This window comes from Otolemur garnettii, unplaced genomic scaffold (genome assembly GCF_000181295.1).
Source record: "Otolemur garnettii isolate 467f Iridium unplaced genomic scaffold, OtoGar3 scaffold00023, whole genome shotgun sequence".
In the NCBI taxonomy this organism is placed as follows: Eukaryota; Metazoa; Chordata; class Mammalia; order Primates; family Galagidae; genus Otolemur; species Otolemur garnettii.
This window is the reverse complement of record NW_003852418.1, coordinates 16,701,194-16,724,253: the sequence shown is the minus strand read 5'-3', so window position 1 is coordinate 16,724,253 and position 23,060 is coordinate 16,701,194. Positions and strand designations below refer to the sequence as shown.

Here is a 23,060-nt window from a genome sequence, read left to right as displayed (position 1 = left end):
TGACGTGTGCAGAGACGGGGCCACGTTTCTGTTTGAATACACCTGGTGGGGAAACCAAGCCAGCTCAGTCTCGCAGGTGACGTGTGCAGAGACGGAGCCATGTTTCTGTGTGAATACACCTGGTGGGGAAACCAAGCCAGCTCAGTCTTGCATTTTTTCTTGGCAGGCCATTATGTCCAAGACACCTGTGTTTATGGACTCGGAGACTTGCCATGGATCATTCAATCGCCTTCCTTGTTTGCCCACAAATTCGAGCCGTCCGCAGACCCCCTTGTGGTCAGGTGCTTAGAAAGGCGGCACAGGTGGGCAGTGCTGCGGCAGGCAGACGTCCCCGCAGAACCGCACTGGCACTTCCCTCAGCAGAGTCACTTTAACATGGACCTGAACGGCTGAACAGTGTTTGCTTCCTTACTGGGCTCATTCTATTTCCTTAACTTGAAATAAGAGAACAAGGAATCAAAGGAGAAAGAAGAGGAAAAATGATACAAATTAGTCCTAAATACAACTTAGAATGGAATATGATACAGATTTCTCTTAAAATGAACTCAAAAACGTGATGGACAAGGCTTTCCTACTGATTATAGGCCACATTTATAACTTTGGGAAGAGAAATCACAAGAGAAAAAAATAATTCAAGTTACCACTGGTGACATGTACTTAAGTACCCAGAAGGCCAACAGTTGCTGAAAACCAAAATTCTCCAAATGCTCGGATCCAGGTTCAAACTGGAGTAAGAACAATACATCTTGTTTTGAAAGCCTGGATAGTATTGTGTATAAGATATTAATAAACTCCCACTGAAAATGAAAATATGTTTATCTAAATCAGTCTTTATTGGCTGAGAACAATGGAATTTATTCTGGCAATCCTAGAAAAACACTGAAGAGTCTATTTCTTTGGGTAAAATGAAACTAATCTGGAGCAGAAAACACAGCTTCTTAAAACGGCTGCCCTGAGTGTCTGCAGCCTGCCTGGATGTTGTAGTACCTTCTGTGAGGGTGGACGTACCCATGTCCGAGCTGTGCAACACTCACCAGGACAACAGGCGATTACTGGGCGCCAGCAGTGTGGTTAGCATGGCTGCGGAAGTCAACCAATTTTTATATGATTATAAAACTTCTAATTAAGGCACTCGTGGCTAATGGCTACGATGCTGACCGGCAGGGGCAGGCACAGTTGTGATTCTCTCTACAGGCCCAGGTCTTGTACCCTATAAAGTCTGTGACCGTTTTTGCTGCTGCCATTGTTGAACTTACATATTTTCTCTTTCTCTAAAAGAGTTGAGGGCATCATATAAAACTGAACTGCAAAATTACTAAACAGCACAACTTAAAACAACTAAAAAGGGAGGGGGACTACAGGAACCTAAAGAAATGAACACATAATTCACAGACAAAGTCTGAACACGAGTCTGAGGCGTCCCGCACACAGAAAGAAAATCAGGTTCCCTGAGAGACGATGAAGCAGCCCTGGAGAGGCGGGAAGCTCAACGGAGGGAAAGAAAAGTCTGAAGCTTTTCTGATAACACAAATCAAACGGAAACCACAGGACACTTACTAAAATCTTCATTTAAGCACACTCTTCTTCCTCCTAAGATATTTAGTTCCAAAGCATGCACTGAAAACCTTAAGACTATCATAGACAAGAACACAGGCGCCCTGCAGGGGGCTGCCACCTCCCCATACACTTCTACAGGCAAACTAGTGCCTCCTTCTCAGAAACCCAGATCACCACAATTATGTCCCCAGTATTTTATAATAACTCATTAGCAAATGAACGCAAACCTCATTTAAAAAGAAAAAAAAAGAAACTTGAATCTTTCCGGGTTACTTGGAACACAAGCAGACCTTCATCACATTTCAATTCCTCTCAGTGGCCATCCACAGTAGTCACACATCATAAAGAGGGTCCACCCCCACACACCCCCAGGGCCGTGGTGTCCCTGTAGATGAAGCTCTCAGAATTACATCTGGCACTTTTTTGGTTTTTTGAGACAGAGTCTCACTCTGTTGCTCTGGGTAGACTGTCTTGGTGACATCACAGCTCACAGCAACCTCAAACTCTTGGGCTCAAGTGATCTTCTTGCCTCAGCCTCCCCAGTAGTGGGACTACAGGTACCAGCCCTAAAGCCAGGTTAGTTTTTCTATTTTTAGTAGCGACAAGGCCTGGCTCTTGCTCAGGGTAGTCTCCAACTCGTGAGCTCAGGAGATCCACCTGCCTCAGCTTCCCAGGCTGCTGGGATTACAAGTGTGAGCCACTGTGTCTAACACATTTTTTCAGAGGTGTGGAAATTGAGGCACAGAGAGATGACGGGACCTTCCTGAGACCACACAGCTAGGAAGGTGAGACTGGACCAGGCGGACAGTTCAGCAGAGGGTCCCAGCCATTACTATCCCATCTTACCTCATACAAAGTGGCACTGGCTCAGCGCCTGTGGCTCAAGCGGCTAAGGCACCAGCCACATACACCTAAGGTGGCGGGTTCGAATCCCCAGCCCGGGCCCGCCAAACAACAATGATGGCTGCAACCAAAAAATGGCCAGGCGTTGTGGCGGGCGCCTGTGGTTCCAGCTACTTGGGAGGCGGAGGCAGGAGACTCGCTTGAGCCCAGGAGCTGGAGGTTGCTGTGAGTGTGATGCCATGGCACTCTACCCAGGGGATAGCTTAAGGCTCCGTCTCAAAAAAAAAAAACAAAAAACAAAGTGGCACTAATTCATGCACATATCACTCTGGGGTAGGCTCAAACAAATCATTTCAATAAGAACACGATAAAATGAAAACAATGAAGTAACATAAAGGCATGGTGGAACGCAGCAACGTGAGACTAGGCTTCAGCAGAGCATGGGGAGTGGAAGGAGAGGCTGAGGCAGGCAAGTGGGACCAGGGAAGCAGCAGCCTCTGAGCGCCAGCACCACAGAAGCCGGGGGTGCTCTATCCTGATCAGACTCTCGGTGTGTTCATTTGTAAGGCAAAACAACAAAATTGAATCACACGTAGCAGGGGTCTGAAATACTTTGTCAAGGTGATGTATAAACAGGGATCCTTAGATAATTTTTTAAGCTTTATGGAAAAGGAAGCCTCTTGATACCACATAAAGTTTATTATTCAGCTTTTCTATTAGATTTTTCTTACATGTAAAAGTACTAATTGATTCTCCTAGGCTAAATATTCACAAAACCATGAAGACGGCAAAAAGATAAAATAACCTTAAGGAGGCCAAAGCCTGAAAATCAGAATCAGCTGACCGCTGACCACTTTTAAAGACACCTTCTTCCCTAACTTCTCCTCTTTTCACCCGCACCTCCGCCATGAAGAAAATGCACACAGTGGGAGTACACATTTTCTGACTTCTGACTTTAAAACACCCACACACCCATTCACCCGCCCACAAAGCTTGAATAAATGAAGCAAGAAAGCAAGCAAGTCAAATGCCACTGAGCACACCTCTAATATCTACACCAGCGCTTTTCAAATTTAATCATGTGTACCAACTGCCCAGGGATCTTGCTAAAATGTAGATTTTACTTTAGCAGGTCTGGGGTGGGGCCAGAGAACCTAGCCTGCATTTCTTAACACACACACACACACACACACACACACACACACACACACACACGCACACACTTCCCCAGGTGATGTCAATACTGCAGGTCCCTGGGTCACACCCTGAGTAACAAGTACATCATTTATTTTGCAACCTGCAATTATTCCAATGTGTTTCTTGTTACAAGAAGTGAAGAGCACAGTGGGGAATACAATTAATTTTTTGGCTAGTGATTTGTTTATAGAGTGAAAACAAAAACACCTAGCAACTACATCTCTTTGGACCCTGCTTACTAAAATCAAATGTGCATATCGTGTGTTTTAGATTATGAAACCAAAGCTATTTCAAACCCTCCTGTCTCTTCCAGTGAGTTGAAAAGCCAAATGCCAGTGAAACTACAAACTGAAAAATAGACAAAATGCATACTCTAAGTACCACCGAGGTTCCTGACTTTGTTCTTAGGACATTAGTTTCTCTAAAGTGGAAATGTTTGTTTTAGACTTTGACACTGTGGCTTCATCTCCCTTCATTCACGTTTTCGTGATGGGCTGCAGTTCTGGAAACCCCACCATCACTATTGTTTCTGGCATTTTGGCAGAAATGGCGAGTGTCCTCTTTCCCTTCCTGGGCATCTCTTTAGACTACATTTCCCAGACTCCCTGTGCGGCCATGTGACTGAGTCTGACCAGTGGAACGTGAGCAGAAGTAAAGAGCACCACCTTCAGGCTTGGCCCTGAAAGGAGAGTACTCCGCAAACCAGGAGGTCAGAGCTAAGAAACAGCAAGAGACGGAAGCTGTAAGCTACCATGCAAGACAGGTGCCCAGCTCAGAACTTTCTCTGTGAAAGCTGGAGGCTGGAATTTGGGGGTTGTCTGGTACAGCACTTAGCCAATCCTGAGATACAGGTTAAATATCCCTTATCTGAAAATCAAAAATCTGAACTTCTCCAAAATCTGAAAATCTCTGAGCACCAGTATGATGCCACAAATAGAAAATTCCACACCTGACCTCATGTGATGGGTCACAGTTGAAACTTTGTGTCATGTACAGAATTATAAAATATGATGTATTAAATTAACTTTAGGCTATACATATAAGGCATATACGAAATGTAAATGAATTTTGTATTTAGACTTGGGTCCTATCCCTAACATACCTCATTATGCTTATGTAAATTTTCCAAAATCTAAAAAGGCCTGAAATCCAAAACGCTTCTGGTTCCAATCATTTCGGATAAGGAATACTCAATCTGTACTTAGTATTACTTAGAAACTTTACGTTAAAAATTAGAGTTTGATTTCTGTTAAAAATATACGAATTCACACTTATTTCCTCATTTCAAAATATTATTGTTTAGAATTCTGCATGTAAAGAAAAGCGGCTGAAAATGTACTATAATTCCTTCATTTTACGTGTTAGAATCAGAGGCCCAGGGAAGTGCAGTGATATTCCCAAAGCAAGAGCTGGTGTTTGAGCCCTAACTGACATACACCAGCTCTTAATACTGGCTGTGCTACATATAGTTTGAAAGTGTCCCCAAAAGTGAGTCAGCTGGAAACATGACTCCCAATGTGGTGGTGATGGGAGGTGGGCCTAGTGAATGACAGCCAGTGTCCTGTCCTAACTGCAGGAGGTCTCCACAGCCACAGCAGCCTCTGTTAGGAGGTAGAGGAGCCTGGATTCCTGTTCATCACCCGGTCTCCACTTGAAAGGCTTTAGGTACAGGCTTCGAGAGTTTATTGACTTTCAGTAAGACTGCCCATTAACAACACAATCTCAGAGTTCCCTGGCAATGCTGTATTTCCAGGAAATAAAGTCAAGCTCTAAGCAGATAATACTGTTTGGCTACATGTTTCTGACCCGGTTATCAGTATGGATGTCTTAGGTCAGCCAATGTAAAGAACGATTGTGTACCAATCTAAGAGATGGGGACCATCTGAATGCAGGCAGGCAGTGGTAAGGCGACCACAGACTGATCAGCAACCTAGAGCTGTGGAAGGGTTTTAAGCAGAAAAGCAACTTACTAGATCTTTGTTTCAGAAAAAAGGTAAGGGCACGTAAACGGCAATTACAGGGAGGGACCCTAAACCACCCGACTTCCTAAGCTACCGAGAAGGAACAAAAGGTACATGTTAAGAACTCACTGTGTGACAAACTTCTGCTTTTATCTCCTTCAGGGCTCGTTCAGAAAACACACACCCACAGCACCGAAGGAAGCAGAACCTGCAGGAATAATCCAGTACGGAGAGTTAGCTTACACAAGACCGGAGACGTTATCAGCCACATTATACATTAGTATTTATTCACTTCGCACAGAGGCCAAGAACCACAATGAAAAAAATACTATATTTGATTGCATTAAAAAATCATTATATCCAAAAAATTTTCTTATTAAAACTCAAAGCCAAAAACATAAAAAAAAAAATCAAAGGACAGGACAGGAAGGTGGGAGAGGAAATATTTCAAATACATTTAAGAGTAAGGATTTATTTTATGAATATTCAAAGGGGTCTTAAAATTAATAGTAAAGATATTAATAGAATGGGCAAAGGGCATTTTCATTTCACGAAAGAAATATAAAAGCTAAAATGTATAAAAGGATTCTTAATTTCAAACATTAACGAAATGCCTTTCAAAACTATGACATACAATTTTCCCCTGGTCAGGCAGTAATTAAAGAGACTGAAGGTATACAGCTGGAAACCATTTGAGGACATGGGCATGTTTGTCAGTGGGCAGATATATCATGGTACCATACCGTAGGAGGACAGTTTGGCAATACTGAGTGAAGTATCACTTTTAAGAATTTCTCCTAGGGCAGCGCCTGTGGCTCAGTGGGTAGGGTGCTGGCCCCATATACCAAGGGTGGTAGGTTCAAACCCAGCCCCAGCCAAACTGCAACAAGAAAATAGCTACGCTTTGTGGTGGGCACCTGTAGTCCAGGCTACTCAGGAGGCTGAGACAGGATAATCACCTAAACTCAGGAGTTGGAAGTTGCTATGAGCTATAATGCTACGGCACTCTACCAAGGGCAATAAAGTAAGACTGTCTCTACAAAAAAAAAAAAAGAATTTCTCCTGTATGTAGCAGAAACATATGCCCACAAGTGTGTTAATGCACAAATGGGTATTTATGAAAAGGAGTGGGTATAGCACTGTAACAAAGAAAAGAAGGAAACTACCTAATTGTTCACAAATGGGGCAATGGTCAAATAAATTATGAATAACAAAAAGAATAAGATAATTCTGTAAAGAAGGACATGAAACATGTTCAAGGTAGATGGAAAAGTAGAAAAAAATAAGGTTATACGGGTGGCGCCTGTGGCTTAGTGGGTAGGGTGCCAGCCCCATATACCAAGGGTGTCAGGTTCAAACCCGGCCCCAACCAAACTGCGACAAAAAATAGCCGAGTGTTGTGGTGGGTGCCTGTAGTCCCAGATACTCAGGAGGCTGAGGCAAGAGAATCACCTAAGCCCAAGAGCTGTAGGTTGCTGTGAGCTGTGACATCACAGTACTCTACTGATGACAATAAAGTGAGACTCTGTCCCACCCCCCCAAAAAAGTAAGGTTATATAATACGTATAGGCTGGGCACAGTGGCTCATGCCTCTAACTCCAGCATTTTGAGAGGCCAAGGTGGAAGGACTGCTTGAGACCAGGAGTCCAGGAGTTCAAGATCAGTCTGGACAATACAGCAAGACCCCACTTCTATAAAACATTTTTTTTTTTTTTGAGACAGAGTCTCACTATGTCACCCTTGGTAGAGTGCCGTGGCATCACAGCTCGCAGCAACCTCAAACTCTTGGGCTTAAGCAATTCTCTTGCCTTGGCCTCCCAAGTACCTGGGACTACAGACACCCGCCACAAAGCCCAGCTATTTTTTTTTTTTTCTTTTGCAGTTTTTGACTGGGGCCAGGTTTAAACTCGCCACCTCCAGTATATGGGGCTGGTGCCCTACTCCTTTGAGCCATGAGCGCCGCCACCCAGCTATTTTTTGTTGCAGCTATCATTGTTTGTCTAGCTGACCCAGGCCAGGTTCGAACCCACCACCCTCAGCGTATGTGGCTGGCGCCTTAACCACTAAGCTACGGGGGCCAAGCTTATAAAAAGGTTTTTTAAAAAAATTAGCCAGGCTTGGTGGGATCTTACAGTCCTACTCAGGAGAGAAGCTGAAGTGGAAGAATCGCTTAACTCCAAGAGTTTGAGGTTGCAGTGAGCTATGATCATACCACTGCACTCCAACCTAGGCAAAAGAGCAAGACTCTCTTCAAAAAACTACTTACATAGCATTTACATTGTATCTGATACTATGCTGTACCACTTCACGTCAGGGGCTTGAACATTCATGGATTTTGGTGTCCACAGGGGATCCTGGAACCAATCCCTCACAGAAAACAAGGCATGATTGCATATAAACTAATCCAATAATCCGTTTTCAAGTTCAGAGCTCTATTAATCCCAGGTGGACAAAGCCAGCAAGGCAAAGCTCAATTAATTGGGTAAGAGAAAAAGGAGAAGAGATTAACTAGCATATGAAAGGGGAAAATAACTAGGGGAAGCCACAGTCAGAGCAATGGGCTATGGGTGACCCCTGCCCAAGACCCCGCAGGAGAGCTTGCTACGGTTAAGTTCCTCTTCTGGGGTGAACCATGGTTTTCTTAAAAAGAAGTGGGAAGCCAGACACAAAAGGTCACATGTTGTATGCTTCTACTCACATGACAGATTCAGAATGGCTGAATCCATTGAGACAGAAAGCATACAGGTGGGCTCGGCGCCTGTAGCTCAGTGGCTAAGGCGCCAGCCACGTACACCGGAGCTGGCGAGTTCAAACCCAACCCAGGCCTGCCTAACAATGACAACTACAACCAAAATACAGCTGAGCACTTGGTGGGCACCTGTAGTCCCAGCTACTTGGGAGGCTGAGGCAAGAGAATCACTTAAGCTCAAGAGGTTGCTGTGAGCTGTGACACCACAACACTCTACTGAGGGTGACATAATGAGACACTGTCTCATTAAAAAAAAAAAAAAGCATACTGGTGTTTGCCAGCAGCTGGGCATAGGGGTGAGGGGGAGTCACTATTTAATGGCCAGAAGATTTTCTACTCTGATGACAATCTTTTGAAACTAGACAGAGATGCTACTTGTGTAATACTGTGAATGGACTAAATGCCACCGAAACATGTTTTAAAATGGCCAGTTTTATATTGTGTGGATGGAAAACACTGTGGAAAAGATCCGTTAAGGACCCTGAGGGGTGCCGCTGACAGGTCCTGGATGCAGCGGAAAAGTCCCTGCAGATGTGCTGAAGCAGCCGGAGAGTGAGGGGTGGAGCCTGAATGAAGCTGGACCGAAGGGCTACAATCCCTCGGTAAAACCTGAATGGATGAGGACCTGCTCCCCAAGGATGAGCAAGGAAAGGAATTTCTTGAGAGGGAATCCTCTCCTGCTAAAGATATTGTTGGAATAATCAATTTAGAATATCACAGAAACTAGTGGACAAAGTAGCAGCAGGATTGGAGACGACTCCAATTCTGAAAGAAGTTCCACTATGGGTAAAATGTTATCAACCAGCATCATGCTACAGAGTAATTTTTTGTTAAAAAGGAAAAGTTAACGATACTGCAAACTTCACTGATGTCTTGTTTTACAAAACTGCCAATCCCACCACCTTCAGCAACCAGCACCCTGACCAGTCAGCAGCCATCACCAGCAAGGCAAGACCCTCCACCAGCAAAAAGATTGTAACTCACTGAAGGTTCAGATGATTAATAGCATTTTTTAGCAATAAAGTAATTTTTTTTCACATAAAGTTCTTTATTACAGAATTAAAATAATTTTTAATTAAGCTACCATATTGTTTATTTATTTTTCAGAGACAAGATCTTTTCACCCAGGCTAGAGTGCAGTGGTGTAATCATAGCTTAATATAACCTTGAACTCTTGAGCTATCCTCCCGGCAGCTATCCTCCTGCCTCAGCCTCCCGAGGAGGTGGGACTATAGGCACATGCTACCATGCCTGGCTTATTTTTAAGTTTTTTTGTAGAGGCTAAATCTCACCATGTTACCCAGGTTGGTGTCAAACTCCTGGCCTCAAGTGATCTTCCTGCCTCAGCCTCCTAAGGTACTGGGATTATAGGTATGAGCCACTACAACTTGGCATGTTTTTTTAAGACATTACACATTTAAACACTTAATACATTTATAACATAATGCACATTAATAACATTTACACACTAAGTAGACTATAGTATATGTAAATATAAGTTCTACACGCACCAAGAAACCAAAAATTTGGGTGATTTTCTTGTGAGATTTTATTGCAGTGGTCTGGACCCAAACCCACAGTATCCCTGCCACCTAAATGATGAGGAAAAGGGCTTTAATACTTTTGTTTAGTGAGACATCCTTAAAAAGGCATGTACTAACCCATTCAACCCTTAATCTTTTTTTTGTTGTTGTTGTTGTTTTGAGACAGAGTCTCACTCGGTAGCCCTCAGTAGAGCGCTGTGACATCACAGCTCACAGCAACCTCCAACTCTGGGACTTAAGCGATTCTCTTGCCACAGCCTCCCAAGAAGCTGGGACTACAGGTGCCACCACCATGTCTGGCTATTTTTGTTGCAGTTGCCACTCCTGTTTTAATTGGCAGGGGCTGGGTTTGAACCTGCCACCTTCGGTATATGGGGCCAGTGCCCTACCCGCTGAGCCACAGGTGTTGCCCAACCTTTAATATTTTTTAAAGAAGGAAATATACAGGTCATTAACATTTGCTATACACATCTCAACCATAGGACTCCTGGTGCTCTAGCTAGAGGATTTGTTAGCTACAAATTCAAAACAAGTTATCATTATCAGCTAAGGCTTTAGCTGACTGATCAACCACACATTATATGACATGGTTTGGTACCACACACATTTTAGCAATTATAAGGACATGAGACTTTTTTGATGGAAAACATTTGCCCTTTGCTTTCCATCTCATAGGAAAAGGTGATCAAATAATCAAACTCAGGTTTCCTAAGTGTCACATGAGAACTTTTAAAATCCCTCTTTGCTTTAGGTTTTCCTACCTCAAGAACAGAAGGCCACAGACAACAAGAATGAGTTGACTTGGAAGGCATCGTGTAAACGGCTGAGGAGGAATGCACCTGACCATGACTGAGCACCCTTTCCTCCAGGGCATTACCAAACCCAACAAGACCAAAGAGAAACCCATGTGACTGCTAAGCTACAACACCAACCATAAAGGGCTGGCATCACCCTACCAGACGCCCACTCATCTGTCCATACTGACCTGTGCCGGCCGTTCATCTCCAGGCCCACCACAGGGCAGATGAAACGTGCCCGCTGGAGGTCATCGTGCTTGTCGCCTTTGGTATTTCCTTTATCCCCTTCCCAGGCGGGATTATCAGAAAGCCTTAGTTCAGTCACGTTCTGGGGAAAACCATTCATATTTTAAAAATTCATGTGATAGTAGCTGGCTGGTTAGCTTAGAGTGTGGTGCTCATTAAAAATTCATGTGATAAACAGATTACCTTCTGCCTTAATAAGCCACCTAACGAACCACCGAACTTGACAGAGAAATTGTTATTTTCATCCCCTTCCATCTAAACATCTTCTTCCCAGCTACATTCCTCTGACCATCAAGAAACATGGATATGTTATTTTTTTTTTTTTTTGAGACAGAGCCTCAAGCTGTCCCCCTGGGTAGAGTGCCGTGGCATTACAGCTCACAGCATCCTCCAACTCCTGGGCTCAGGCGAGTCTCCTGCCTCCCAAGTAGCTAGGACCACAGGCGCCCGCCACAACGCCCGGCTATTTTTTGGTTGCAGCCATCATTGTTGTTTGGCGGGCCCGGGCTGGGGATTCAAACCCGCCACCTTAGGTGTATGTGGCTGGCGCCTTAGCCCGTTGAGCTATAGGCGCCGAGCCATGGATATGTTATTAAAACAAAATTTTTTCAATTTACAAACTAGCAAGTAAATTAGTTAAGTAATTTCTATTTTATAAATTTTATTCTTTAAGGAAAAGTACCTTCCCAGATTAAAGATTACTCCACTAAGAGAAAGCTCTGCATTAGTTCCACCCAGGAAGGAATGATTTTTCTCCTTCCTGATACTCTTCAGTGCGGCTGTTCCATATTACTGGCCACCTCTTTTTATGCAATAGCGAGCACACGGGAAAATCTGTGAAGCCCTGGTCCAAAGAATTAAGACAGAATATCGGCGAGAAAGTACTATTGCAGTCTAAGATACAGCCAATCAGGTTTTCAAGAATTCCGTTTTACACAGAGTTTGATTTAACAGATATACTTCTGCACTCCCGGCATTTCTTCGTATTTAATGAGACTGATTTGATTTCAACATTCTGGAGAGCAGCTGAGTACCTCAAAAGAAAAGCCACCAATCACCAGGTTTGCTTCCTGGCGGACAGCTGGCACAGGTCTCGTTAAGTACTCTGCTCAGAGTATTTGCGAACTGGTAAAGGACAGTGATGATAACCTTGTGCATTTGCAGTTTTATGTGGATCTTTTCATCTTTACTGTTCCAATTTCTTGGAGGGATTTTTTGGGTTGCTTTTTAAAATGAATGGTTCAACCACATAAAACTGAATATAGTCTATGTTTTAAGTATAGAATTATATGAATTAATTTCAATGATAATTGCCTTTTGAGGTAAGATAATTCACACTACCATGGGTTTTCAGGAATGAGTTCTCTTCCCATGGTAAAAGATCACTAAAATCAGAATGAAAATTTAGATAGCAGTACCAGTAGCTATATTTCAGGATTTTAAGTTTGCCTGAAATGAAACATGTCCTATAATCATAACCTAAGAATTCATACAAGAACCCAATACAATAATAAAAAAGAAAACAAAAGGAAAAACCCGAAGCCCTAGACGGGGAGTCAGGGGATCTAGTTCAGCCCTTCACTACCTAGAAATGTGGTCTCAAGAGACTCATTTATGGTGAGATGAAGGCTTTGACTAGCCTAATGGTTCTCAAATTCTTCACTATCACTCTAAGTATTTTTCCACTGATCAGACTGGATTTTGTTCTCTTAAGAAACTTCCTTTACTAAAAATCTTGTTTTTCCACTTTTATGAAAGAACTGCCAATCATAACTTCCAATCAGTAGGAGGTAACTGCAATGATTTAGTAGTAACCTACTTATAAAGTTCTCTAATTCTATCTAAGTGTCTTCCAAATCCAAACTTCAAGTAGCTGAGTTTTAATTACAAAAATAATGCTTCCCAACATGTATATAACATGCTAAAAATTTTCAAAGCACAGTCAAAAAGATGACGACGACAACAGATTTAAAGTACATGAAGTACATACACAGGAACTTCCGGCTGGAGATTCAAGTGCCTTTCCAAGATCATGTCTGAATTAGGCGGTGTGGTGGGACTGGAATCCCATTTCTGAGTATGGTCTTTCAGGAATATGAATTCCATAAAGTAATGTCAATCACCTGTCTTACCTTAATGCTTTTAATGTGAGATGCTGCCTTCCCGAGAGCCTTTTCAGCAGATTTGTCCAACAGAAACTCAATGACAGCATCTTTGTTATAAAGTCTGTGACAATAAGGATTAGACAAAATAAGATGTTAACAATTAATTTTTTTTTTTTTTTTTTTTTAAGACAGTCTCAAGCTGTCACCCTGAGTAGAGTGCCATGGTGTTACAGTTCACAGCAACCTCAAACTTTTGGGCCTAACCGATTCTCTTGCCTCAGTCTCCCAAGTAGCTGGGACTACAGGCAACCAATCTCCCAAGTAGTCTCCCAAGTAGTTGTCATTGTCGTTTGGCAGACCCAGGTTGATTCGAACCTGCCAGCTCTGGTATATGTGGCTGGTGCCCTAGCTGCTGAGCTACAGGCGCCGAGCCAACAATCAACTTTCAAATAACCCAAATAAAGGAAGAAGAATAAGTTGAATCAAAAGTCATTTACATTTGACAATAGAAATGCCCTGCATTACCACAAAGTATATTTAACCCTGTTTCAACTATTTCCAGAGCATACAAAGAAAGAAATTAGTTTAAATCAAGGATGGCAAACTGGCAGTCTGAGGGCTAAACATGACCTGAACAAGGATTTCGAAAATTAGAAAGTTTAACATAATGTTTCCAATTTCTTTTGAAAAATTAAAAACTCATTATGTCTGAAATACTGGAACTATATTCTTGAACTGCCAGAACTGGCTGGAACTGAGCGGCAGCTTCTGCTTTAGGTGGAATCTGGGCTCTCTAGTTTCCCGCTCTCACCATTGCCTACTGAGCCTCACGTGGCTCCTTCGCGCACTCATATTTACACATACAACTTATGTGTCTTATCTGTCTCTGAGTTTAACCATGAGAGTACAGAATCATATTCAGAGACAGGGAACGTTAACTGAGGCCTCACAAATTTACTTGAGATAATTTACATCTGATGGATCCAGAACTGCGTTTACACATTAAAGTTCTCTTCAAAAATCACTTAATACATACTACTTATCTTGATTAAGGAAAGAAACCATACCTGCCAAGTTCACAGGCAACTATTGGTCGTCTTAATATTTCTTGACTTATAGTACAGTAGTTCCACTGGGCCACTAATTCAGCATCTTTGTCAACCTAATAAAAGAAAAAAAAACCCTTTCAATTAATTTTCACCTCTAAAAGTCACATGGTCTACAGTTCTATGTATAAAAGTTTATTCAGTAATACCAAACTGTGATGATGTTTGCTTTTTAAACCAAAGATAATGACATATGAAGTTGGGATTGTAGAAGTCACAGTTATACTATGTCAAATAAAAGTTCATCTAAACATGACATGTACAAAGGAAAGAGTTTACATCAAATCATTAAACTTTTTATGCAAGCTACAAACAAACACTAACATTTATACTGTTACAGTAAATTAGGAAGGCCATACAGAAAAAACTAGCAGTATTAATTTCTAGTAATGGGAATGGGTCTAATGTTATGGTAGAATTTAAAGACTAAATAATTGAGAAGATAGGTATTCTTTTATAATGTTCAGTTTGAAGACTATATAATTCTTTATAAAATCACCAATTAACAGAAATAATTTTTTTTTTCCTTATTCACTAAGGGGCACATACTTGAAAATCCAGACTAAAATCCACCATAACCCTCAAGTAATAATTTCACCTATACACGATCCCATGTCCCAATCTTTCCTATTCTTACAATGCCACACCTGAACAACAGGAGGGTACATTTGGGAGGAAATAGGAAGAAAGACAAAGAAAAAAATCCCCTTGAATTTCATTTTTGCAGCGAGAACTCCTCAGGTGTCTACTATGTGCCAGGCACTGTACTAAGCAATTTTCATAACTTAATCTTTTTTTTTTTTTTCTTTTTCGCAGACAGTGTCACTCTGTTGCCCTGGGTAGAGTATCGTGGCCTCATAGCTCACAGCAACCTCAAACTCTTGGGCTTAAGTGATCCCCTTGCCTGAGCCTCCCCAGTCGCTGGGACTATAGGCACCCACCCATTGTTAAAGGCAGGGTCTCACTCTCACTCAGGCAGGTCTTAAACTCATGAGCTCAGGAATCCACCCACCTCGGCCTCCCAGTGCGCTAGGATTACTGTGAGCCACTGAGCCCAGCCTCTTCTACCCTCTTTTGACACCAGTTTCTCACTAAACCCCCTTTCATTAAGCTACTTCTTTTTCAGCCCTACGCACAAGATAGCAAAAATGAGCTGAGTACTCTTTTGGCAAAACCTCCCTGAGTGTTAACTATCCAGCATTAGCCTGTGCATCTGTAGGTGTGATCAGAGGGCACATTTCATCCTGTTGGGTATTCATTTACTGTCATAGTCAACACATGTTTACTGGGTGTCTGGTATGCAGCAGACACATGGTAGAGGTTACAGAGGTAAACATCCAAGATCCCTGTCCACATAAGAGAGACAATAAACAATGAGGCATATTTCAGCTAGAGTGGACTGACATGACATTTGAGTAGAGAACTAAATGAAGTAAAGAAACTAATCATGTGACTATCTCAGTGAAGAACATTTCAGATTGATGGAATACTCCAGATTGAGGAACAAGGCCTATGTAGCTGCAACAAAATGAAAGGGATGGAGTAAGGCAGAAGATGAGGTCAGAAAGACAGTCAGGGGTCTGCTCACACAGGGACTGATGGGATTTATTCTGAACGTGATAAGGAAGCCCAGGGTGCTTCCAATACAGTAGTGACATATAAGATTTGCCATTTAAAAAGATTTCTCTAACTGCTAAATCAGAAAACATGAAGTGCCCATATGTGCCAGGCACGTGTATTAGGCGTTTTACATTCATCCTATTACTAAAAAGTAATTACTAGTGCTAGCTGTGAAATCCTGAAACAGTGAATAGTAATCTTGGCTTCACTACTACTGGCCACATGGCCTTAGTCATGCTAATTAATTTTCCTGGACTCAATTTCCCTGTCAGTAATATGGAAATCATACATACATACATTATCATACATAATTTGCTCAATTACTTGTGAGAATTAGGGATCATTTATTCATGCATTTATTCAAAATATTTAGTGTGCCAGGAACTGTGCCATGTGTAGATGAAAAAAGTTGTAGCCTCTGCTATCACCGGCGCTTACTGCCTATCAGGGGAGAAAGATATAAATCAACATGAATGCAATGCGCAGGCTGGTAAGACAAGTGTGTAAAAGAAGGACCTGGCTCTCGCGTGGTACAAGAACGGTTTCGGAAGACTTCCCGGAGGAAATGAAATCTATTATACAAAGCTCAATAAACAGTAATTATGTGTATCATCGTTATTAACCGCAGATAGGGTTCACGGCTCTGCCACTTACTAACTTTGCGACTTTCTCCTTTTGAGCCTGCATTTCCAAACCTTAAAACGGGGACGACAGTACGCAGCCATAGATAGGGCTGGGGTGAGATACCCCACGTGACCTCGTATTAAGCCTATTTAATATGAATGGCAAACGTAAGTGCTCAGTGCATGCCCGTTACGAACACTGTTGTTAATTCTAAATCCTTCGAATGGGATAAAAGAGCGCAGCTAGGTCTGGAACTCCGCTGGCTCCCTCTTCCTACCTCCCCCCTCCTCCCTGGAGGCGTTTGAATCCCCACCACCGCAGTCCCCACAGGGCCCACCCACGGCACTAACCTTCTCAACCTTCTTCGGTCCCTTCACCAGTTCATGCCTCTTAGGGATTGTTCCCCCGTCGCAACCCATCTCAAACTGGGAGTCAGACTCAGCAGCAAAGCTTTAAAGCAGCCACTTCCGTGGAACCTGGAGGGAATCGGGGCCACTTCCGGCGCGCACTGGTGACGTACAGCCGGTCGCGACGCAGCAGGGCGGGGCGAGGTCGTTGCCAGGTGCCGGTTGTCATGGAGAGCGTCGCGTCTATTCCTCCTTCCGGTGAGCGCCTGGGCTGTGTATCAAATTTAGTTTGAACGTTAATGTATTTATTTCACTTGCAGCTTCTCTCTCTCTTTTTTTGGAGACAGAGTCTAAAGCTGTCGCCCTCCGTAGAGTGCTGTGGCATCACAGCTCACAGCAACCTCAAATTCTTGAGCTTAAGCTATCCTCTTGCCTCAGCCTCCCGGGTAGCTGGGACTACAGGAGTCCTGCACAACGCCCGGCTATTTTTTTGGTTGCAGTTTTCATTGTTGTTTAGCTGATCCAGGCCGGGTTCGAACCCGCCACCCTCGGTGTATGTGGCTGGCTCTGTAACCACTGTGCTACGGGCGCCGCACCCACTCGCAGCTTCTTGAAATCACGCCATTTTTTTTCTTATTAAGAAAGATATAATTAATAGACAGCATGATTTATAAAGTAATTTTAAAAGGTACACTGATGTTTCCACGCCTTTCCAAGAGGCAGGCTGTATTATATCTATAAGAACACAAGTCTCTTGTTGAAATCCGTGATCATCTCCCCTTAGGCTCTTGGCCTTTTCCCTATTTGTTCCTTTAATTGTTATAAATATTATGGGAAAGTCTCCCCACTGCCAAGAAGGGACTCTATGATTGGATGTTACCATATTGACGCGAAACGGTCACGTGAAACTAGAAAAATAAACCGATGCTGTGGCTCGCACTTATAATCCCAGCATTTTAGGAGGCTGAGGTGGGAGGATAGTTTGAAACCAGGAATTCCTGATCAGTCTGGGCAACACAGCAAGACCCTATCTCTAAAAAAAAAGTATATGTATGTATGTATATATATATAGAGAGAGAGAGAGACAGAGAGAGAGAGAGAGAGAGAGAGAGAAAAGTGAAACTCTGTCTCTACAAAAAAATTATTAAAAAAAAAATTAGGCAGGCATGGTGGTGGCACACACTTTTAATCCTAGCTACTGGGAAGGCTGAACCAAGAGGATTGGTTAAGGTTGCAGTGAGTTGTAACTGTACCACTGCACTCCAGTGTGAGTGACAGAGCAAGACGCTGTCTAAAAAATAAAAAAACAAGCAAACACAAACAAAATGCTGAAAATATTCCCAACTTGGGATCAGTTGGCCAGAAAATATGTGCATGTGAAAACTTCAAGGGCTAAATATAATCTTCGGGTAACTTTTACTGCAATTAATGGGGAGTAAAAGAAAATAATCTCTTTAATCAGCTAGTCTCTGATTGGCTTTTTTTTAATGCCAATCACAAGAATGTCCAGCTTTACGAAGGTAGGTTCTTTGGGTTTGTTTGTTTGTTTGTTTGTTTGTTTGTTTTTTGGAGACTGAGCCTCATTCTGTCACCCTCAGTAGAGTGTTATGGCATTACAGCTCACAGCAACTTCAAACTCTTGGACCCAAGTGATTCTCTTGCCTCAGCCTCCCAAGTAGCGGGGACTATAGGTGCCCGCCACATTGCCCAGCTATTTTTTGGTTGCAGTTGTCATTGTTCTTTAGCAGGCCAGAGCTGGGTTGGAACCCACCAGCCTCCATGTAGGTGGCCGGTGCCCTACTCACTGAGCTATAGGCACTGAGCTGTCTTTGGGATTTTTTCCCCCACTTTGTAGCCTCAGTGCTCCGAAGTCTTTTGCATAGTCAATATATATTTTCTCAATCAACCAAAAGAAAGTACAGACTCCTTCAGAGAGGGGATACAGACTCCTTCAGAGAGGAGTGAAAAGCCTAGTTTGAGCTGATGATAAAACTTGTACTACATGAATCCTAGGTACTAGTAAGGAAACAGAAGTGTGGAAAGATAGGGACTCCTTCCAGGTCACATAGCTAGCGAGAGACCTAGGGATGGGTGCCAAGTTTGGTTCTTTCTCATTGCAAAGGACAGAAGGTGAATACAGAAGTGCAAAAATCCAAGGATCTTTAGACAGATTCTCAATTTGGGACTCTTCTGGCAAGTAAATCTCCCCCTCGTAGAGTTTATTTGAAGAAGCAGGAAAAGAGTTTCTTATTAGACAGTACCCACACTCTGGGAGAGATGTAGGTGTTCTCTCATTTTGTGCTCACAACAGTCTTAGGAAGTAGGGGGCATGATATCTTCTATTTTACAAACGAAAAACACAATAGTCAGATGTACAAGGTGTCTTGATTCAGTGTCACACAGCTGGTGAGTCAGATGAGCAGAAAAGAAGGCTTTTCAGCTGAGGCCCTGTTTTTCCCTCCTCTGACCTAGTGGTGACAATTGTGCTTCAAGCTCAGGAAGCTGGAGCTTTTTCTCTTCCTCCTCGGTTTCCTCTTTTAGAATATTGGTCGCTAGGCTACTCAGTAGCTCAGACTACACACAGCCAAACTTGTGTGAGGTTTGTTATCTGTAGCAACTAATATGTGTTGAGGACTGGTGGCCACTTCAGGCGTTGAGTTGAGCGCCTAAGTGGACTTGAGCCATTCCATTCTCTCAGCTGTGCTGGGAAGCAGGTGGCGTTATTGTCTGCTGCTGCTTCCACTCTCTTTGTTGAATGACCTGATGAAGATCCTTGGGGACAACTATGTCCCAGTCAAACTGAAGATCTGAGGGGAGGCAGGGAAATGAAATCATGAAAAGGAAGATCATCACCCTCTAGCCCAGTGGTTCTCAACCTTCCTAATCCCGCAACCCTTTAATACAGTTCCTCATGTTATGGTGACCCCCCAACCATAAAATTATTTTCGTTGCTAGTTCATAACTATAATTTTGCTACTGTTATGAATCGTAATGTAAATATCTGACATGCAGGGTGTATTTTTGTTGTTACAAAGGGGTCGTGACCCACGGGTTGAGAACTGCTCCTCTAGTAAAATCAGTATTTTTGAAACTTTTCAGGAGTCATTCGGCTTGTTTGGGAATTTGATGAAAATTTTGAACTTACTCCCCAGGAAAATATTGATTACCACGTAGGAAATTTTATATAAAGTTTATACATGCTTGTATTTAATTCACAGCCTCCTGAAACCCAGGCTAAGAACCAATACTTTAACTGCTGTTAAAATAATTCCCAAATATCTAAGATTTCTGAACTGTGGACCCTTTGATTTCCTGATCTCTCTGCTTATGTGCTCCTCCACAGCTGCAGTTTCAAATTCTGTCTGGAAAAAAACTGGCAGGCAGCATAACTCGTTTTAAGAGTTTAGCATAAAAACACTTTTTAAACTAGGTGCTGTGGTTTAAACGTGTCTCCCAAAATCCAAGGGTTGGAAACAATCGCCAGTGCAATGGTGCTGAGAGGTGGGACCTAATAAGAGCTGATTAGTGCCGTTGTCATGGGAGTGGGTTAGTTACCTCAACAGTGGGCTTGTTTTAAAAGTGAGTTGGGCTCCCTCTTGCTCTCTTACCTTTCACTTTCTGCCATGGGTTGATGACGGTCCTGGTTGGATGCAGCCCCTCGACCTTGGACTTCCCAGCCTCCAGAACCATAAGACATAAACCTGTTTTTTATAAATTACCCAGTCTCACGTATTCTGTTCTAGCAACAAAAAACAGACTAAGACACTATGCATAAAGATTTTTAAAAAGAATTTTAGAAGCTTTATTTAAGGCGGGAGATCTAAAGAAAGTTTAACTAAAGTGGAAAATTGAGGCAATTTCTGAGATAATTCAATCAAAAATTACTTTTAATTTGCAGCTTTAGAAAAACACTTGAAATATTCTGCAGATATACAAGGCCTTGTGTGAACTGGCCCCTGGCCACCCCTCCCAGTGCATCGTGGCCACTCTTCTTTTCTTTCCTAGGTTCCAGCCGCACTGGCCACCCTCCTTCCCCATGGCTGGCACAGAACTGAATGTCCTCTCCAGGGACATTCTTCCCCTGTCTAAAAGAGCACCCCTCCTCCATCCCACTACCCCTACCTTGCTTTATTCCCTTCCTTGCACTTACCAACCTAAGTGGTAATAAATTTAAATTTTGGGGGGGCACAGTGGCTCTCAACTGTAATCAAAGTGCTTGGGGAGGCTGAAGTGGGAGGAGTGCTTGAGGCTGAGTTCCAAGCCATCCTGGGAAACAGTGAAACCTCATCTCTACAAAAAAATAGAAAAAAAATTAGCCAGGCATGGTGGTATGTGCCTGTAGTCCCAGCTGCTTGAGATGCTGAGGCAGGAAGATCACTTGAACCCAAGAGTTTACAGCTGCAGTGAACTATGATCTTACAGCTGAGTACTCACGCCCAGGAGACAGAGCAAGATTCTGTCTCAAAAAAAAAAAAAAAAAAAAATTAGGCCATGGCAGGTGGATTTCCTGAGCTCACAGGTTTGAGACCAGCCTGAGCCAGATCGAGACCTCATTTCTAAAAATAGCCAGGCGTTGTGGTGGGCACCTATAGTCCCAGCTACTTGGGAGGCTGAGGCAAGAGAATTGCTTGAGCCCAAGAGTTTCAGGTTGTTGTGAGCTATGATGCTGTGGTACTCTACCAAGGGCGACAAAGTGAGACTCTTGTCTCAAAAAAAAAAAAAAAAAAAACCCCTTACATTTTGATATTTTGTTCACCATGGACATTCTTACATTGAATATGATCCCAAAATATTATTTATCTGATACTAAGTGTTTTGGGCCTCTTCCATCTTGCATTCCAGAGAGCTCCTCACTGGTCTCTCCCTCACCTGGGCCATGGTTCCCTCTCTCCCTCAGCTGGAATAAAAGTGCCTTGTCACAGAGCCTTTGCTTGGTTCCCAGTAGCATTCAGGGAGACCTGGCACAACGGAGGTGCTCAGCTAATACTTGTTAATGATGAAGGGAAGGAAAGGAGCGTTGGTGAACAGGTTCCATTCAGCTCCTCATGCACACAGGCCGCTTGTGGAGAGCTGGGGTGCACATGAAGGAAAACACAAATTATTTGTTAAAGGATGTCTTATTAACAGAGATGTTGGCATGGATTTGGAGAAAAGGGAACGCTTCTACACTGCTGGTGGGAATGCAAACTAATACGTTCCTTTTGGAAAGATGTTTGGAGATCACTTAGAGAACTAAAAATAGACCTGCCATTCGATCCTACAATTCCTCTACTAGGTATATATCCAGAAGACCAAAAATCACATTATAACAAAGATATTTGTACCAGAATGTTTACTGCAGCCCAATTCATAATTTCTAAGTCAAGGAAGAAGCCCAGTTGCCCATCAACCCACGAATGGGTTAATAAATTGTGGTCTATGTGCACCATGGAATACTATGCAGCCTTAAAGAAAGTTGGAGACTTTACCTCTTTCATGTTTACATGGATAGAGCTGGAACATATTCTTCTTGGTAAAGTATCTCAAGAATGGAAGAAAAAGTATCCAAGTACTCAGTCCTACTATGAAACTAGTTTATAGCTTTCATATGAAAGCTATAACCCAATTATACCCCAAGAATATGGGGAAAGGGGTAAGAGGAGGGATGGGTGGAGGAAGGATAATTGGTGGGACCACACCTATGGTGCATTTAGTAAGTGTGAAACTTACTAAATGTAGAATATAAATGTCTTAACACAATAACTAAGAAAATGCCATGAAGGCTATGTTAAGCAGTTTGGTGAAAATATTTCAAATTGTATATAAAACCAGCACATTGTACCCCATGACTACATTAATGTGCACAGTGATGATTTAATAATAAAAAATGCAAAAAAAAATGTCTTATTAAAAAAGAATTGCCATCAAACCAGAAACAGGACTCCCCAACGCTTGTCAAACTGGAAGATCTCTTCAATGGTCTCCTCACCACTTCCATCCTCCCTATGAAATTTAACTTAATTGAGGTCAAGTTGCTGCTACCACACCACCCACCATTTCCTCTTCCTTCCTTGGGAGGAAATGGTACAGAATTCTGGGCACAAAGCAAAAATACTTAGCAAAATGTTGTCAAAAACTAAAAAAAAAAAAAAAAAAAAGTGATTATATTTGAAAAACTTTTCTCCAAAATAATCATCTTGTTGAATTAATCAATAGAAACTCACCCTTGAAGTGCTTTCTTTCAAAAAAAGGAAGGAAACACATTTGGCTAAGCACAGCGTTTTTCATTATTTTATACTCAGGGGTTTTGGTTTTGTACTTTGTTGACAAAGGTCATCAGTTTGAACTCATCTCTCAAAAAAGCTTTATAAATGGGATTTATCAG

The 23,060-nt window shown here is 42.5% G+C and overlaps 2 protein-coding genes across 2 annotated transcripts in view; one reads left to right on the top strand and one right to left on the bottom strand.

Moving 5' to 3' along the window:
• GCNT7 (glucosaminyl (N-acetyl) transferase family member 7) overlaps positions 1 to 456 on the top strand; it is an 8,878-nt gene extending 8,422 nt beyond the window's left edge. Inside the window, exon 3 of the mRNA XM_003787718.3 lies at positions 167 to 456. Within this exon, the coding sequence (XP_003787766.1) occupies positions 167 to 393 (227 nt within the window). The 3' untranslated portion in view covers positions 394 to 456. The remainder of the gene's footprint in view (positions 1 to 166) is intronic.
• RTF2 (replication termination factor 2) overlaps positions 1 to 16,854 on the bottom strand; it is a 46,319-nt gene extending 29,465 nt beyond the window's left edge. Inside the window, exons 1-5 of the mRNA XM_003787717.3 lie at positions 16,700 to 16,854; positions 14,067 to 14,161; positions 13,027 to 13,120; positions 10,837 to 10,976; positions 5,688 to 5,766 (exon numbers count right to left, since the gene is read on the bottom strand). Of these exons, the coding sequence (XP_003787765.1) occupies positions 5,688 to 5,766; positions 10,837 to 10,976; positions 13,027 to 13,120; positions 14,067 to 14,161; positions 16,700 to 16,768 (477 nt within the window). The 5' untranslated portion in view covers positions 16,769 to 16,854. The remainder of the gene's footprint in view (positions 1 to 5,687; positions 5,767 to 10,836; positions 10,977 to 13,026; positions 13,121 to 14,066; positions 14,162 to 16,699) is intronic.
• Between the last annotated feature and the right edge of the window lie 6,206 nt (positions 16,855 to 23,060).